The sequence below is a fragment of the Halyomorpha halys genome, unplaced genomic scaffold, assembly GCF_000696795.3.
Source record: "Halyomorpha halys isolate HHAL.00 unplaced genomic scaffold, Hhal_1.1 Scaffold161.1, whole genome shotgun sequence".
NCBI lineage: Eukaryota > Metazoa > Arthropoda > Insecta > Hemiptera > Pentatomidae > Halyomorpha > Halyomorpha halys.
The window spans coordinates 212911-230294 of NW_027105190.1; the positions used below are offsets into that span (position 1 = coordinate 212911).

At 31.3% G+C, this 17384-nt stretch overlaps 2 protein-coding genes and 1 long non-coding RNA gene across 4 annotated transcripts in view; 2 read left to right on the top strand and 1 right to left on the bottom strand.

The window, feature by feature from the left end:
* Positions 1-6726, top strand: part of LOC106678797 (cytochrome P450 6j1) — a 13021-nt gene extending 6295 nt beyond the window's left edge. The window contains exons 5-9 of the mRNA XM_067049217.1: positions 464-692; positions 768-935; positions 4116-4331; positions 4412-4642; positions 5564-6726. Of these exons, the coding sequence (XP_066905318.1) occupies positions 464-692; positions 768-935; positions 4116-4331; positions 4412-4642; positions 5564-5730 (1011 nt within the window). The 3' untranslated portion in view covers positions 5731-6726. The remainder of the gene's footprint in view (positions 1-463; positions 693-767; positions 936-4115; positions 4332-4411; positions 4643-5563) is intronic.
* Positions 6727-10335: 3609 nt separating this feature from the next.
* The window catches only part of LOC106678794 (superkiller complex protein 2), a 48222-nt gene continuing 41173 nt past the window's right edge, over positions 10336-17384 (top strand). The window contains exons 1-4 of the mRNA XM_014417549.3: positions 10336-10677; positions 13313-13363; positions 15522-15680; positions 15822-15875. Coding sequence (XP_014273035.1) covers positions 10576-10677; positions 13313-13363; positions 15522-15680; positions 15822-15875 — 366 coding nt within the window. The 5' untranslated portion in view covers positions 10336-10575. The remainder of the gene's footprint in view (positions 10678-13312; positions 13364-15521; positions 15681-15821; positions 15876-17384) is intronic.
* The window catches only part of LOC106678800 (uncharacterized), a 12861-nt gene continuing 8156 nt past the window's right edge, over positions 12680-17384 (bottom strand). For both annotated transcript variants that reach the window (XR_001342827.2, XR_001342825.2), the window contains 2 exons: positions 13020-13179; positions 12680-12878 (listed from right to left, as the gene is read on the bottom strand). This is a non-coding gene — a long non-coding RNA (uncharacterized lncRNA). The remainder of the gene's footprint in view (positions 12879-13019; positions 13180-17384) is intronic.

The window sequence follows — 17384 nt, forward strand, 5'->3', positions numbered from 1 at the left end:
AAAGTATTTAGATCATATTGAGATATGCTGAAACTATGGTTTATGTTCAACATTAATTAATAAAATATAAAAAATAATTGCTTCACCCTCGTTCTTCAGGTTTACTAGAAGTGACTTGTTGAATCTTGATCTGCAGTTTATTTTCTTTCATTAATCCACTTACTCACTCTTTTTTTCCTTTATTTTTTGTTTGTTAAACCAAATTTTTAAATAGCTTTCCAAAAATAGCAATGTAAAGTGTGAATAATATTCGCTCACAATTCATAAATACCCAAGATTTTATTAATATCACAATTTATAAAAACTTATTTACATATACCTACTATGTCAAGAGGTTATTTTTTGGCAAGCCGGCAGTAATTTCTTTTTTCAATTTTAAAAGTGGAACTGTAAGAAATAGTTATCCATGACCAACTTAAAATGTTTTAGAATGGTTTATTGATTTTAAACCATAAATAAATAGTATCTATTAGTGGCTTATATGTTTTATTTTGCCAGACTGAAAACTGTATTTGATGGTATTGAGTCATGTACTGTTGAATGTCAGAATTCATTTGGCTCATCTGTCGACATAAAGGAAGCTATGGACCAACATACATGTAATGTGATTGCAAAAACTGTTTTCTGTGTTCAGGACAATACAGGATTTGTTGAGAACTCTCACAAGGCTTTCAGTTTATCTGGACTATCAGGTAATAAACTTGATGTTTTCAAAGATTCATTTATCCTCCATTTTTTGCAAACTAAACTTTTAATTGAAATGTCAGGTATTGCTGTTCTGTTAAGGATATTTATTCCTCACTTTGCCCTCTCTGTTGGTATAAAGACTGTTCCACAAGAATCAGAAGCATTTTATAGAAATGCAATTTCCAGGTCAACACGCGTTCCTGGCAGCTTCTTAGATCTCATGCTGTCCTTAAAGGAGACAGAACCTGGTAATATCTCTTTCATCTTTTATATATTATTTATAAAAATATATTTAATGATTATAAATGGAAAAAATTGAATTAGTTTGAATATTGATTAAATTATTCATTAATTCTGGAAAAATTGATAATTGAATATACATATAATTAGATTTCAGCAACTTAGTTAGATAATGAAGTTGCTGCAGTCCTACACTGCTATGGATAGTGCATTGCAAAAGTTGGAGCCACCTACGGAAGTTGTTTTAGTCATCCATTTTCAAGCAGCATACCTTTTGTAGCAATTCCACTGCTATTTTCTAGACATCATTCTAGCTACCGTTAGAACCATTATGAACCACCTCCTGCAATCTAGCTATTAACAAGTAACCACTACAATCATCACACAAATACTGTATTTTTATACATGTATTATTTTTTGTAATTACTTTACTTGTACAAATGAATACCAATTTCATGTGTTGTAATATTCATAAATGTATTTTTAGAATCAATAAAGATTATAACAGAATCTTCTGGCCCTGTAAAAGCTAATGTCATGACATAGCTTCTCTCAATGGTGTTAAATAGCCTAGAGTGTTGACTAAGCACAAATTTAGCTAACCGAGATGTGAATTTCCCTTTCAGGAAACCATCTCCTGAGGAGGCAGTGACATACTGAATCAGTACATGGAGTGAAGTTTCCATCCTGCAAGGATTTACAGTTAGTTGCTGTAAAACTCATCCTGTGACTTGGTCTCCTAACCAGCTACCTAACCCACTGAACATACACTGCCAAGGCCTTCTGATGTAGGGTTTCTCAAAGTTTCAATTAGAATCAGAACTAATTAATTATACATAGCCACCTTGACACTTTTCATTCAAAAGTAATACTCATTTTGGTTTGGTGGTGATCTTTCACTATATCTTAGCTTTGAAATACAAACCACCCTCTCACCCATAACAATGGTATTAGATATTATTGAGGTTAGTAAATCTTAACCTCTCCGCTATTGATCTGCAATTATTAAATATTAGTTGTCAGTTTATTGAAAATGAGGTCTTCATGTTTGTAGAGGATGTGTATAGCCTTCTTGAAAACTGAATATAATGGTTTGTTGGCTAGGCTCCAGTTTGTTTTCACAATGTTTTGATCAGTAGAAGTGTTACTCCTAATAAGATTTATTAATCAAAACTGAGCAGTGGGGTAGTTTATCATTATGGTTAGGTCTGTAGTTTTAATAAAACTGAGGCATAAGTTATCATGGGTCAATTGACCATAGTATCTGATTTTTAAAAATAATTTTTGCCTTTTTCAATTTAGTTCCTCAGACCTAAAAAAATTTATATAAAAGCAGCTGTATTCTCAGTGATCTTTCTCTTTCTTATTTTAAATTATCATTCTAAGTTTACTTCTGTATGATTGAATTTGTTATTTAATCTTCTAGGCCAAGAAGTATGATATTATAGATGGAATCACATCTTATGGACAACCTTTAGACGTACTTACTCTAAACTAGTTTTTATTTTGTTGCTATAATCTTTTGTTTAATAAAGATTTTTTACATTAATACTTTATGAAGTGTTTGAGGCAGTATTATCTTTTATGGCCTGACATAGATTTGTTAAATGTACCTTCAGAAATTTATTTATTTCTGAAAGTACTTTTTAATAAAGTTGCATTGAAGTACAGTAGAGACAAGATCATTTCTCTTTCTGATAGGAAAATCTATTTGCATAGAGGAAATGTGAGGTCTCATAAATTGAACTCCTCTAAAATGTAAATGCAAAATATTTGAATTCCAATTTTTCATAAATTATTTTTTTAAGAATTACAAGTTTATAGGCTTTCTGGTATTATTTCATACTATAGCCACCTTGGGAAATATATTCTTCTATATTTTATCTTCTTAAGGTAATAAATAATTTATCACTCTTTTAAATTAGATTGGTCTTTATCATACTCCAGCTGATTGTTATTTTTGATCAGTAATTGATTTTTTTATGAGTGACTCTTCATATATTTAGGTTCTCATGGCTTTAACAGTATCAGTATTATTATGTAAAATATTCAGGAATCCATGTTCATGAAATTATTTAAAATATAAAGGAATCCATATTCTAATAATAATAATAATAATGTTAGTTAAGATAAGTATACTTTCTTGTTAATTTGGTAATTCATGTGTCAAAGTTGTGCTAGGTGGTACCTCTGGGCTTCATCGTTACTGCTTGAGATCGTATCGGCCACAAATTGTTGAAGTATTGTGTATGATTATACCTGGCAGCAATTTAAGAGGTGAAGAACTCGACATCAGATTGCCTCGACTATGCATGTTCAATAAGTAAGGTTTGCTGGATAGAAGGTGAATTGACAGAAATATTAGCGAGTTATATGGATATTCACCACAAATTTCCGCAGAATGGAAGCTGCACACTTTTGGTTAAAAGGGGGATGGAAAGTGCTAACTGTATTACCTTTAAGTCCTTGCAGGAGGAGATACTCTTTAAGGCATTAGCTTACAGTTGAGAGGGTAGCCAATTCTACAGGTATTTAGTGTTCGTGGCAAAAAGACAGAGGGTACAGAAAGGAGGAAAGATTCAGAGAAGGCAGAAAGGAATAATAATATACTTTTCATTTCCAATAATATAGTTTTAATTCCAATAATAGAGTTGAAATATTCTGAACCACTCATGCATACATTTACTTACTGCCTCCGAAGGAGGTGAATTGTGAGACTGATTGACTTGGTTTGATAAGTGTGCATTGAATGATCCCTCTGGACTAAAAAAAAGCCATTGAGAGATGTTATGTATAAAGCTTTAGCTTATAGTGGATCAGAGGATTATTCTATTATGATCTTTATTTATTCTAGTAATACATTAATGAATATAATAATATAATAAATGGTTATGCACTTGTAAAGTTAATGTATTTACACAATTTTTATAAATTAATATGTGATGATAGTTTGGCTGAAGACTAGTGGTTCATGTCTTGGCAGTTAGGTTTCACCAGGTTGGCCTTAACGGTTCTAGCGTAGTTACCAACAGATAGTAATAGTTTCACTACACATACTTAGTTATAAATTATTGTGATAGTTTGATAATTTGATGACAAATCAACCCTTGGCAGAGACTAAGCTTGATTCGTCACTAAACCATATCCTTATCATCAAGTTATAATTCTATGTTGTCAAATAAATTCAGATTTCAGTGATGATCTAATGGTGGCACAGTTCTTTATATTCATACTGGCAGGATTTGAAACAACCTCAACAGCTCTGACATATGCTTTGTATTTGTTATCTAAAAATCCTGAAGTACAAATTAAAGCCAGATTAGAAGCTCAAAATGTCTTTAAGGAACATGGGAAATCAATGGATTCATTAAAAAAATTGACTTATTTGGAGTGTATAATAAATGGTGACCAAAAAATTAACTATGCCTACTTTGTTATTATCTTTATCAAGTACTGGTATATGATATTTTGAAAACACTTTCAGAAACTTTAAGGCTCTTTCCTCCAGTGACTGGTATGTTCCGATTAGCTGAGAAACCATTCAAGCTTCCTTGTGGGACTATACTTCCAGCTGGCTCTGGTGTATCAGTATCATTGTATGATCTTCATAGGGATCCAAGATTTTATAAAGATCCTTTAAATTTCATACCAGAAAGATGGGAAGAACCTCAAAAAGTTTTCTATCCATTCGGACTTGGACCTAGATTATGCATAGGTGACAATTAATACTAATACGTTTTAATTATATGAAAATAGAATTCTTTTCTTGTCCGATCATGTAATCCACATTATCACTCATAATTGAAGTAAATAAGGATTTTAAGTATAGTAAATAACCCAACTTATTAAAGTTAGTAGTTCCAATATTCAGAGCATAACCTGACTTTGGTTACCATTTGGCTAAAACTTTATACAACAAAACTCAATGTTCTTCTTATTTTGGTTATTTGATTTAAGATGCTAAATTCACATCTTTCTTCAAACAATCTGGTTAACATTATTTGAGCACTATTAAATCATTTCTGCCATTTTCCACTTATTAAGATATAAGAATCTCTAAAAGGTGCTTGGACTTATAAAAGAGATATTATATGTAATAATGAAATTAATAATTTTATATTAATATAACTAGAATAGTGCATGTATAATTAAAACAACCTATTACTTTGTTTATAAATTCTCACAATCTAACCAGTTAAGAGTCCCTAGTGACTAGTGACATGATATAAAGTTATACTTTCTGCTAGAGAACCACAAGATCGAACTTAAACAAATTTTATAAGCCTTTGTAAACACAGGAATTTGCTGCCAGAACTTTGTCTTCGTACCCTGTTGAAACCCAAACAAGTTCAGATTGAACACCTCTGTATTTCAGTCTACAGTAGTACTTGTATATTATGTTTAACTGAGAACAAGTGATAAGGTCTATTAATTTATTTCATTTTATCTTTCCCTATTAGCAGAACTCAATAGAAAGTAAAACATAACACTTGTAAAATTAAAGTTTAGGCAATGATTGTTAGTAGTATAAACATTGAACATTCGGATTCACTAATGCTTATTATTATTATAAGCAATGATAATTATATCAATTTGATTATTATATTAAATGACTTAAATAGGTTTTCTGTTACAGGTATGAAATTTGCACTCCTTGAAATGAAAATATTTTTGTCATCAGTAATTTTGAATTACAATATTAAATTGAATAGTGCGACTGTTGAACCATTGTCATTTGATCCAACATCTTTCATGTACAAAACTATTAACCCAATATTGTTAGATTTTGAAAAAAATGTGTAAGTTTTTTCATTGTAAAAGAACAGTCCAATCTAAACCGCGTGATGGTTGTTGGTTTATCAAATATTCTATACTAAAGAGGACCCGATTTAGACAATAAAAAATCAGGAATTGAAACTGAAGCAGTGCAAAGCTCAATTAAAAGAAATGTAGAAATTTTAATATTTTTTGGACTTATATGTATATATATAATTAACAATTTAAATATAGTTTAAGGAAAGAGAAAAAGTTAAAAGTTAAACAAAGAATATATATAAACATGGACAAGGACTCATAGGAGAGAATAAATTAAATTAAGTATTATAATAACAATTAGCAGATATTCAAAGGTTGTGTGATGATGATACATAATTTGTTTTAAAAAATGGAATCATTGTGGGAATACTGTAGAAATAATATTAAATAATTAAATTTTGAATCATGAAATTTAATAATGTAAGATCATGAATGCAATAAATAAAATTATTTGTTGAAGTTACAAAATTACTGTAGATTTTTGTTGAACATAAATATGAGGAACTTGTCCTCAAAACGTTAATGGAAATTAAAAAAAAATGTAAATCTGTGAAAATCTGAAATATGTTATTCACATACTTATTATATGAGAAAATATAAACTTTCAAAAGAAATAAAATTATTATAAAAAAGAGAAACATATAACAATAAAACAAAGCCTTCACTCCTGCTTCCCCCATTATTGCTAGCCAAAATGTTCTCTCTTAAACATTAGAAACTGGTCAAATTATCAAATTAGTTAGAATGCCAAGATTGTACTATAATTCATATTTTCAAATGAAAATAGTTTATTCATCAAAATTGTTTTAATATAATAAATAATGTTGTGACTGTGAGTTTCATTAATAAGTAGGTATAATTTGATAAAAGGAACTTGATGGCTCCATGTATGCTTAGTTAATTTCCTAGATTTTGTAAAATGGTGGTTTATATGTTATGTTTTCAATTGTATACAATAAAACATTTTATTTTGGGGATACTCTATTTTCTTGACTTTAATTCTGCATAATTAATACTTTATATCATTGTATAGTTTATATTGAAAAATTAGAACATTAAAGCTTATATAAAATGCTAGGGGGTCACCTTCTGTCTGCCTAATGGCTGATCAACCCTAATTTAATTGTACTCTTGTTCAAATTGTATAACTGTAATTTATATGTTTTCTTTAATTCAGATTCTATTATTTTTGAAAATTGTGTAAGCAGGAAAAAAAAATTGGAATAATAAGAATGTACATTATATTGAAGAAAAAATAACACAATTTGAACTACAGAATAAATGTAAATAACATTTATACAATTTGAGCAACAAATTGTACTATTAAATGGACAGTTGAATAATTTGTAAAATGGAGGTTGGTCTGCCATTTGAGGTGTGTCCCTCTTAGTTATCCATTAAATTCTAACAAATTTTATTAAACTAAATTATAAAAAAGCAAGAAATTACTATACAATGGTATATTACTAATAATATATTTTATAAAGATTTTGGAAAATATCAAACTTAAAAAAGTTCAATTTTTCATTTATTAAAAAATAAAAGTTTAGCAAATTTACTCTAATTTAGAAAAGGTTCCTTTTAAAGGTAGTTTCCAAAATACTGAGACCGAAGTTATAAAAAAGTGAATAAGTTTTTTTCTTCAATGAAATGAACTGGAACTGTTGCACTCTTTTTAAACTACTTAGTTTAATGCCTGATTTTCAATGACATTTACTGTTCCATTTTTTAATTCAAATAAAAAATTGAATTATTTTCAAACAGAAAATGTGCATTATGTGTGAAAGAATAAATATTCTCCAAAAAACGTAATTTTGATGGAAGTGACAATAAATGTATTAATAATAAAATGATAAGTAAGACTTTTAATGGGTAAACATTTCACTTCTGAATATTAAAAAAACAATAAAAAAGGAAACTTAGAAATCCATTGATTCCAGATGCATTAGACAATAGTCTCTTTAAAATCCAAGAATACCTCCTATAATGCCTTGTCATATTCCAAAATTTTTATTTCATAGTTAAGGTACAAGTAATAGTTTAAGACTATATTTTAGAAGGTGGTACAGGTCTTAACAGGAGGGGTCCCTCTATATCTCATGTTGCTACAAGACTGCAAAACTTACAACAGAGAAGGCTATGCAAGGCTTTCAGAAGCTGAATGGATCATGAATGAAACCATTTGTTGGAAACATTTAATTTGTAAGCATTTCATCAAAGAATGGAAGCAACTTCCCTCTCCCATGAAAGAAAAGAGCAACTCTTAGGAAGCATTCATATATTGGTGGAAGGTTGTAGTGGGTCCAGGACATTTGGACCTTGTACCTAGGAGAAGGCAGAAGTTCACTGATGGAAATGACTTCACAGCCAAAGCTAGAGAAAAGTCAAAGATTTCCTGGTTATACTCCTTTTGTAAATGTTTATTGACAGTGGTGGCGAAATAGATGCTCCTATGATTCTACTCCGCCGAAACCCGTGTAGTCGAAAAGCAAGAAAGGACGTAATAAATATCGGTATGAGCTGTCATCAGCGTTACACCTTAATTACGAGGTTATTTTCATTGTTTTCGCTGTAGTAGCCAGGGGAGACTATGGGAAGACCCATGATAGTCACGCTCATGGTTCAAATCCAGGGAAAACTAAGACCATTCTCATCAGATCAAAACCCTCTATTAATATCCTTTATCATATTAATCTCGATATTCAGTCTATAACTTAAAACTCTCAAGAGTCATCTATTTTCAATACATATTTTGGATGACCATATTTTTTAACTCCATTTTAATTTTTCAAGAGCTTCTAAAATACCACACTTTATTTCGTATATCAGAATGACCGCATTTCGTTTCTGTTGCTTCGTTCAATCTCGAATAAATATTTCCCTTTTCTTTTTAATTCTAATAAATAGTTGTATTTTTCTTTTTTGAAGCGTGTGGGAATCATGTGATTTCATGCGAAGATGGAATCACCTACTATTGTCCATAAAATATTGTGAATACTTTCTTCTTCGTGGTGTTCGTTTTTTTTTAACCATTTGACTACAAAACACGTGCTCTGTTGCCAGTCAATTGTTGTCTGAAAGCACTAATTGAGAAACAAAGATTTCATCAATATTAGACTTATCATGGCAGAAGACTTATAATGACACGGGACATAAATTCCTTCTGTGTGAGGTTCTTTTTTAAAATTTAATTTCTTAATTCATGAATGAAGCTAGACACAATCAAACGCCGCGACAGTATGTAGCTCGTTAGAAATTACAAAAGGATGCTGTTAGATAATAGGGATGCGACATCGACATCAATGTTTTGAAAACATCGATTTTTTGAAGCTGATGGTTTTTAACATCGATGTTTACGTTTGTGTTAATTTTTCATTTTTTTTGTGAAAGTAACTTAATAAAAAAACACAAAAAAAAATACTGTCTAAACAGATTTCTATTAACAATGTAGTGGGATGAGGAAGTACTTCCTACCTTCACGCTAACAACGGGATAAAGATAAATTAAAGGTCTTTTTTCTTTCAATAACCACTTCTGACTGTCCAGAACTGTGCACAGAATGCCTATTACATGATTTGGGAGGGGAAAACACTATGCTCCCGACAGTCATTAGTGGTTATTTGAACTAAGGATGAGACAGCGAGAAAAAAAAACATCGATGTTTTAAAATATCGTTCCAAACAAAACATTGCCAAAAATACATCGATGTTTTTGAACATCCATTTCAGTACCGTAAGGTCTGTTTCAATGACTACGCAAGCTCCGAGCTTGTAAGCTACGATATTTTAATATTAAACATTGATATTTTAAAGCATCGATGTTTTTTGTAGTCGATGTCGCATCCTTTGTTCCAGTAACAACTTCTGACTGTCCGAAGCATGCGTAGTCGTTGGAACAGACCTTATGTTACTGAAATGGATGATCAAAAACATCGATGTATTCTTAGCAATGTTTTGTAAGCAACGATATTTTAATATTCAATATTAATATTTTAAAACATCAATGTTTTTTGTAGTCGATATCGCATTCCTAGTTCTAGCAACAACTTCTGACTCTCCGGACGGTCATATTGTAATATAATATACAGTAACATTATGGGAGAATGCGTAGTCGTTGGAACAGACATTATCTTACTGAAATGGATGTTAAAAACATCGATGTATTTTTGGCAATGTTTTGTAAGCAACGATATTTTAATACTGAACAATGATATTTTAAAACATCGATGTTTTTTGTTTCGATGTCGCATTCCTAGTTCTAGGAACAACTTCTGACGTCCGGAGAATGGGTAGGCGTTGGAACAAACCTTACTGAAATGGATGTTTCCAAACATCGATGTTTTGTTGTCGATGTCACATCCCTATTGGTTAAGGCTGTTGCATTTTCTGAGAAGTTTAAAGTCTAAAAGGATTTGGGAGTTGTATATAAAATTTTAATATTGTAGAAGATCTAATTTTGTATATTTTCGAAGAAAATAAAAAATAAAATGAAATTTAGAGTGATGACGTTTCACTTTAATTGTTTAAGTTTCCTTTACCTGTGTGCTGTATCTCATTGGAGTTTATATTGGTTTCTATCGATTATAATAGGAGAATTTAAGTTCATATTTGAAACCTTTTTGAAGTTTAAATGCTCGTTGGGATGTTAGTTCCTATCACAGATAAGAACGCACTTATGAAAGAAAATTCTTGTCAAATATCTCAAAAGTACATTTACGTTTATCATTTTAATTGTCCACTTATTACATTTCTGTAACCTACCTGGTTTGTTTTTGTGCACACGTGAAACTATTAGTGAAATGAGAACGTTTAATATAAGTGTCAACTCTTTTTAATGATGGACCATACAAATATGGATACTTCTGGTGATGAAAATAATGATGAGTTCATTAGGAACTTGTGTCAACCATTACCAAATTTTAATCTGTTTGACCAGGTAATTTTCAATTTAATTAACATGGTCTGATGATTTTCAGGATTTTTGACATCTCATTGTTTGATAGGCCTCACCTTTGAACTATCTATTATAGAGTTACTCTGATTCTACTTGAAAGATCTTAAAACTATACTTTGATCTAATTGTTTTTGAATGATTTATCTTACAAGAAAAGTCTGTGCAATCACTGATTTAGTTTAAAATACCGTTATATATTTTGTATCCCTGTTTAAGATTGAGATTTCTGTCTATTTTTGCTGATCACTCAAAATGTTTCATTGCAACTCTTCAAATTCAAAATTACTGCCTTTAGTCTAGCCTCTTAAGTGAGATACTGGTTCTATTCTTATGTTTCACACCTTTTTCTTAACATTCTATTGTCTTCTTAATTCCCTAGAGAGAGCAAACAAAAATTGCCATAGTCCTCCGAATCCAAAAAAATGGAAAACTGGTTTCTGCAGTTGAGAGATGTGTGGAAATTACAGAGTAACATTAGTTGAATGCTTTTAAATTTGATGTATGCAATCTATCATTTCTCTACTTGCTTTAAAGATACTAGTTTTAGCATAGAAGGTGTCATTTTGGTGTTTTAACCCACAGTGTAACAGGTGAGAATGTGGGACCCATAGCAATATATATATTTGTCTTACATTTTAGTGTTATCATTAAAAAATGATAACATAAGGTTGTATAATATATTTTTGTATAAATAAGTTAAGTTTAAGGGCTCAAATTCAAGGGAAACCCTCCTGGGGCAACCCCCAGTCTTTCAAAATTGGTTACCCTTTGATTGAGGGGGGGGGGGCTGGGAGGAAACCTGTCTGTGGAGTGTGATTTCTGACCAAATCTCCTCCTATCACAACCCTATAGAAACATTACTTTCTTACAAAATACTGAACCTATGGGTTACTGTGGTACAGAGTTATTTTTACTAAATTCATTTTATAGGTAATGTATAATATGTTACTAAAAGTAGAAAAATAATGTTACTGTCAATAATAATACTCTGGCAGACCTATCTGTTGTATTGTGAGGAAGTGAATTAGATAATGCTAAACTCTTTATTTTTTTAAGTAGTTGTATGTAGTGCAAGCAGTAAATGTTGATTCAATGGGGTAAATGTATTTTTTTTTTTCGTTTGTTTTATCACCACATATATTACAAAACATTCAGGTGAAAGCCAAAGTTCTTTACGAATATTGATTCAAAAGATATTTATTTTTCAAGTCTTGTTATTGAGATAACTGATAAGTATGCTGTATTTGACAACTGAGCCCAGTATAAATGTCTATAAACTAGGTCTGGACACTGTTTGAATAATGTATTTTTCATATATAGGTTTATTTCACAAAATAATAATTACCGAAATAATCTTTATAAAATGATTAGCTGCATTTATTTCTTGAAATTATTATTCATTCAATAAATTTTTTTTAAAAATAAAGCTATATATTTCTGAAACGATTATTTCTATTAATTGCTATTTTACTATTTTTTTATTTTTAAACACATTATTCCACAAAAATACTAAATAATTATTTTCAAAATAACTACATTTTTGAAATAATGTTTAAAATCTATGAACACTGGAGATGCACTACATTACATGAAAATAGTTTACAACCACCATCACAGCCTCTGCTATAGTGTGTAAAATACATGACTAATGCCATCATGACACATTTACTCTCACAATAGTATTGTGACTCTAGGATCACATGATAGTTGACAGTACACGTAATGGCAGTGAAACTACTGTCACATTAAAACAATGACACTTTACTGCCATGGCATAACAGAATGACAGTTGCCGTCATGACTATTTACTCTTAATTGTCTAAAATGACTTCTTAATGTCAAAATTATAAATTTAGAAAAAATTGTTTGATTAAACGATCATTTCATCAATCGTGAAAAACTTCATTTCGTGAAATAATAATTTAAAAAGAAGATTAGAGTAAATTTTAAAAATGATTTGTTTATATTTTTTAGCAATTTATTTTAAAAGTATTATTTCAAGTAAATTTTGTCCAGGTCTACTTTCAAATTTTGTACTAGAGTAAACTTAATGTTCAATTCAGGCCTTAAACTTCAACTGTGTATATCAGTGGTTCCTTAACTTTTTTCGGTACCTTTCTTGGGCTAACACATTTTTGCAGCACCCTTGTTTGCTAAAAAAAATTCACAGCACCCTAGCCAAACTAAAAATAAAATATCAGCACCATTATCCTTAGAGCAGTTGGATATTTAAGTAAAGAAGAAAAAACAGTGCAAACTAAATCCTGTAATGCACTTATAAATCAGCTATTTTAATTTTTTTTTTGTAATATTTAAGAAAGTACCATAGAATTGGAGCATCCCACATCATAGTACCCACTTTGGGAACCGCTGCTGTATACCATTCATCATTTTTAACAAATTTTCAACCTGTTAGATGAGTAACAGTTGGCAAATTTGACGAATTGGTCTGCGCAAAATGATCCAATGACCTCCAAAATTAATCTAAGAACAGAAAAAACATTTGAAACAATGCATGTTGAAGTGTTAACTACAACAAATAAAAACATGTTTTAGGATTTTTTTCCTGTAAGTATTAATTATGTTTCTAACTTTTTTGCTATCCTTTTTTTTTTAGAAAATGCAAGCAGAGTTAAACAAGTTAGGTGAAACTGCGGCGGTTGATTTGGTAATTCACTATCTTTATTTCTGAATTTTATATTTTCAATCAGAATATATTTAAACTATGAAGCTATTAACCAGCACCCACTTATGACTGTTGAGCCATTTTGTGAAGTGCAGACCAATACACTCTGAGGAGGGTGCTCTCCAGATGCTGTCTTCATAAACTTGGAAGTGGTCCAGAGCTCTGCAACTTCTTAAGTAGTCTACCTCCATGACTTCATGGTCCCAGAGTTAAAAACTGGAGAGCATAAATACATAGCGATGGAGATGTTTGGCCAAATGTTTTAGCCTAACTGTAGCAACACTGACTGCTTGAGGGTAATTGTAGATTTTAGGGCTACTAAGTGACAAGGCTCTTCTACTTCTTGCTTGTTGCTGTTTCTTTGTGATTTTAGCCTATCTATTTGTTGACTGCATAGTTTTTGTAGAGTTTTGGCTGAGGTAATAGAAGGTGTAACTGATGTTAACATGGCTATGCTATAATATGGCACATCCAATTTGAATTTCAACTGCCAGCCTTAGTACCCCAGTCTTTCTGATTCTAAAGTTCTTGTGCAGTTAGTTACTGTATTGTATGATGGATGGATGATTGTGAAGTAACAAAGAATACTGCCTTTTATGTCGAAGAGGTGCTCACAAGCTGGAGAGAGGTGCTGGAATTGCAGTAATCTCTCCATTATAATTTCTTTATGAAGCTTCAGCTACCCTGGAAGATGCAGCAACAGTATGGGACTGCTGTCCCTCCTGTTACTTTTATTGATGATCTGTCCTTATAGGTGTGTAGCCATTCTTCTTCTGGATAATCTTTGTTTGGTTTGGAGGACAGGATGTTTTAATTTTGCTACACAAGAGCTGTATTTTGCTAGCATCAGGTGGTCAAAAGTGTCTTGGTAAGTTTTAAGTTGAGTTACATCCACAGGTATCCTATTTCTCATACTAATTCATATATTTAGTGGATGGTCCAATTTGAGTCTTGAATCTGTTTGCTGCTTGTTGGTAGTTGTCCCACTGTTGTTTATACAGTCTTCTTGAACATTCTCAACAATACAATGCATTTCTTTGACCTTGGACATGAAGGAGCTCAATTTTATTGTCAGCCCCCATTGCTGACATATGGGTGAGTTTACCATTGAATCTTTTAATAAGACATGCCCTTTTCATTGCTTTTCCCACACATTGTTCAACACTTGGTTCCCAAGTGAGTTAAATGTAGTAGTTTTGACTTATTTAATAGTCATAAGAGTTATTTCTTGTCCAGTTTTCAAGTTCTAACAATGATTTATTGATGGATTCTGCCAATGCATTTATGTTATTGCTGATAGTCCAGATGAGATCTTCTGTGTACAAGAGGGCTTTAGCTACTCTTCCTGCTTTAATTGCATCAAAGATGTCTTTAGTCAAGATGTTGAATAGTATGAAACTCAAAACGCCACCCTTAACTAGGCATCTTCCATTGGCCTGTAGAATTTGGAGGTGCTGTATTTGTGGTACCCTTGGATTGCTCTTTGGCTTTAAAAACCCATCCTGGAATATTGCACTTGACCAGATCGTGAATGAGTATGGGTCCCCATATAGTATCATGTATTAATTTTAGTTTGACCAATACTGACAGTTTTGACATCTTTTTGTGATTTGTGATCTTTATCTGTGATAAAGATATCAAAACTTTTTGACTTGTGTAAAGTTAACAACACACCCCATTGTACTTAATACTTACTTTCTCTTCTTTTTTGGATCTTCCACTTTAAAGGAACCTGAAATCATTAATCAAATTCATACCGCCATCCGAGGTCTACTCATTGACTGGCATCTTAGCACTCTGCTGTTTAGCTTTGTTAAAATTTCTCAATTTTCCTCCTTGTTCAGTGTTTAAATCTCTTTTTAAAATTTGTCAAGATAATTAGTGCTAGTGGTAGGCAATCGCTTTTCATGAAGACTGGTAGAAACTTCATTATTTAATCATTTTTGGAAGTAAAGGGTCCTCTGCTTCACCATTGCTCTTATCTCCAATTTTTTCAGTTGAAATTTTTATAAATATTTTATCCCAAAGATATTAAATATTTTAAGTTTATTTTATATCATTTGTTTTTAATGTGTATTTTCTTTTAACCTTATTAACATACAATAATATTTTTAGCTGATTAATGTCCTTACATTTTTAGCATCTCAGACATGCTAGATCTTTAACTGAACAGTATAATGTTACTTTGCCGGCATGGTCTCCATATAAGTGTGGTGAGGATGAAGTCCTTAGTGAAGCTACAGATCAGCTTACACCAGAGTCATCAGAAGGAATCAATGCTGAAGAACATTTGAGCCAAGTAGATAGTTATGTTTAATTTTTATATGATATATATCTTTTAGAAAATTTTTAAGTTGATGTTTAAATTAAAAATAAATATTAGTTATATAATATTCATTATCTTGTATCTATCAATTTCTCAAACATAAACTTTGTTTAGAAAAAGAAGAATGTTGGGCTTACAGTTCAAGATATTGCCAAGATTCTTGCAAATGTAAGTACTTATCTTAATGAAATTATTTCTTATAGTTTCCTATTTATGATCATGAATTAAACCATGTTGAAAGTTTAAGAAATTAAGCTTTCAGTTTCATAATGACTCTTCTTCTTTCTCTACCTGCAAGTCGCCACAAGAAGCGGAGGTACAGCCTCGGTTCATTTTCTTCACATGTAGCGATCATTTGCCATTTCCTTAATTTTTGTCAAAGAGCAGCCTCTCACTTTACCTGTATACATTTGCCTCGGCTGACCTCATGGACATTCTCCCTCTGGTCTGGCTTCAATTAACCATTTGGTCTTCCTTTCAGTACCCGTTCTTTTCCGCCCAACTCTCTGTTCCTTAGAGTTAAACTGGTAGGAATACTGTTTTGAGCAGAAGTAGCTTTTTCTTGTCGCTTATTTCCTTCATAGCTATGACTTTTGAGTATATTTGGAATTATACTTTCTTTGTTTTTTTCACTCTATTTAGAACCTTGTTATCTACTTTCACTTTTTTCACTATATAAAGTATCTTGTAATCTACTTTCCCATCTTTGCTAATTAGTGTTGCCCAGCACTCATGGTGTTACCTGAACTGAGAGCCTCAATGAAAGACCTTACTCTTGCCAAGGTATAATATGCGCTGGGAAAATTATTTTTGGGTTGGAATGATTACACCAATATATACAGAACGAAAATATAATGAATATATACATATGAACAAAATGAAAGAATTATGACAAATTAATATTATTTATTAATAAAAAGGAAAAAAAAACGACTTAGTACTTAACAAACACAAACTAATTTTATAATAAAACAAAAAAAAACAAAACAAAGGAAAAGTGTCTTCAATGTGCCTTGAGCAAATATTTATATTTAGTCTCACCAGATGAAAGCTAGAGTTCTGGAAGCACGCAAAATAGGGGCCCCTGTATGAGTTAAGTGGCTTGGCCAAAAGTCTATGATGTTCTCTGCGAGAAGCCTGTGAAGTTGTGGGGAAAACAAACTGCAATAACAATGCCCTCATTGTTAACAATCGGTGATTGCCTCTCCTTTTCCGTCAAAGGATCGTGCTGCTTTTGTTTACAATGATGTTTTTATTTTGGTGAACAAATTCTTTATAGTTAAAATAAATCTATTTCACATATTTACTGAACTAATAAAAATTATAACATGTTTAGTTTAATGTTGTTCAACACATGGGTATCCACTAATTTAAGAGGTATTCCATTACAAGTTAACGCTCTCTTCTCATCATCCGTTCCAACAAGTATAGTTTTGTTTTCTCAGTATTTATGTTTAGGCCTCTCAGCTGTAGCTCCTAGCTCCATTCAGTTTCTGTAGAGTGTCTGCTACTAATACTACATCCACATTCATAAAAGCTTGTATCAGAACTTGCATGAACTTCCAATATTGTACTCTTGCTCCAATGCCCTCATTGTTAACAATCGGTGATTGCCTCTCCTTTTCCGTCAAAGGATCGTGCTGCTTTTGTTTACAATGATGTTTTTATTTTGGTGAA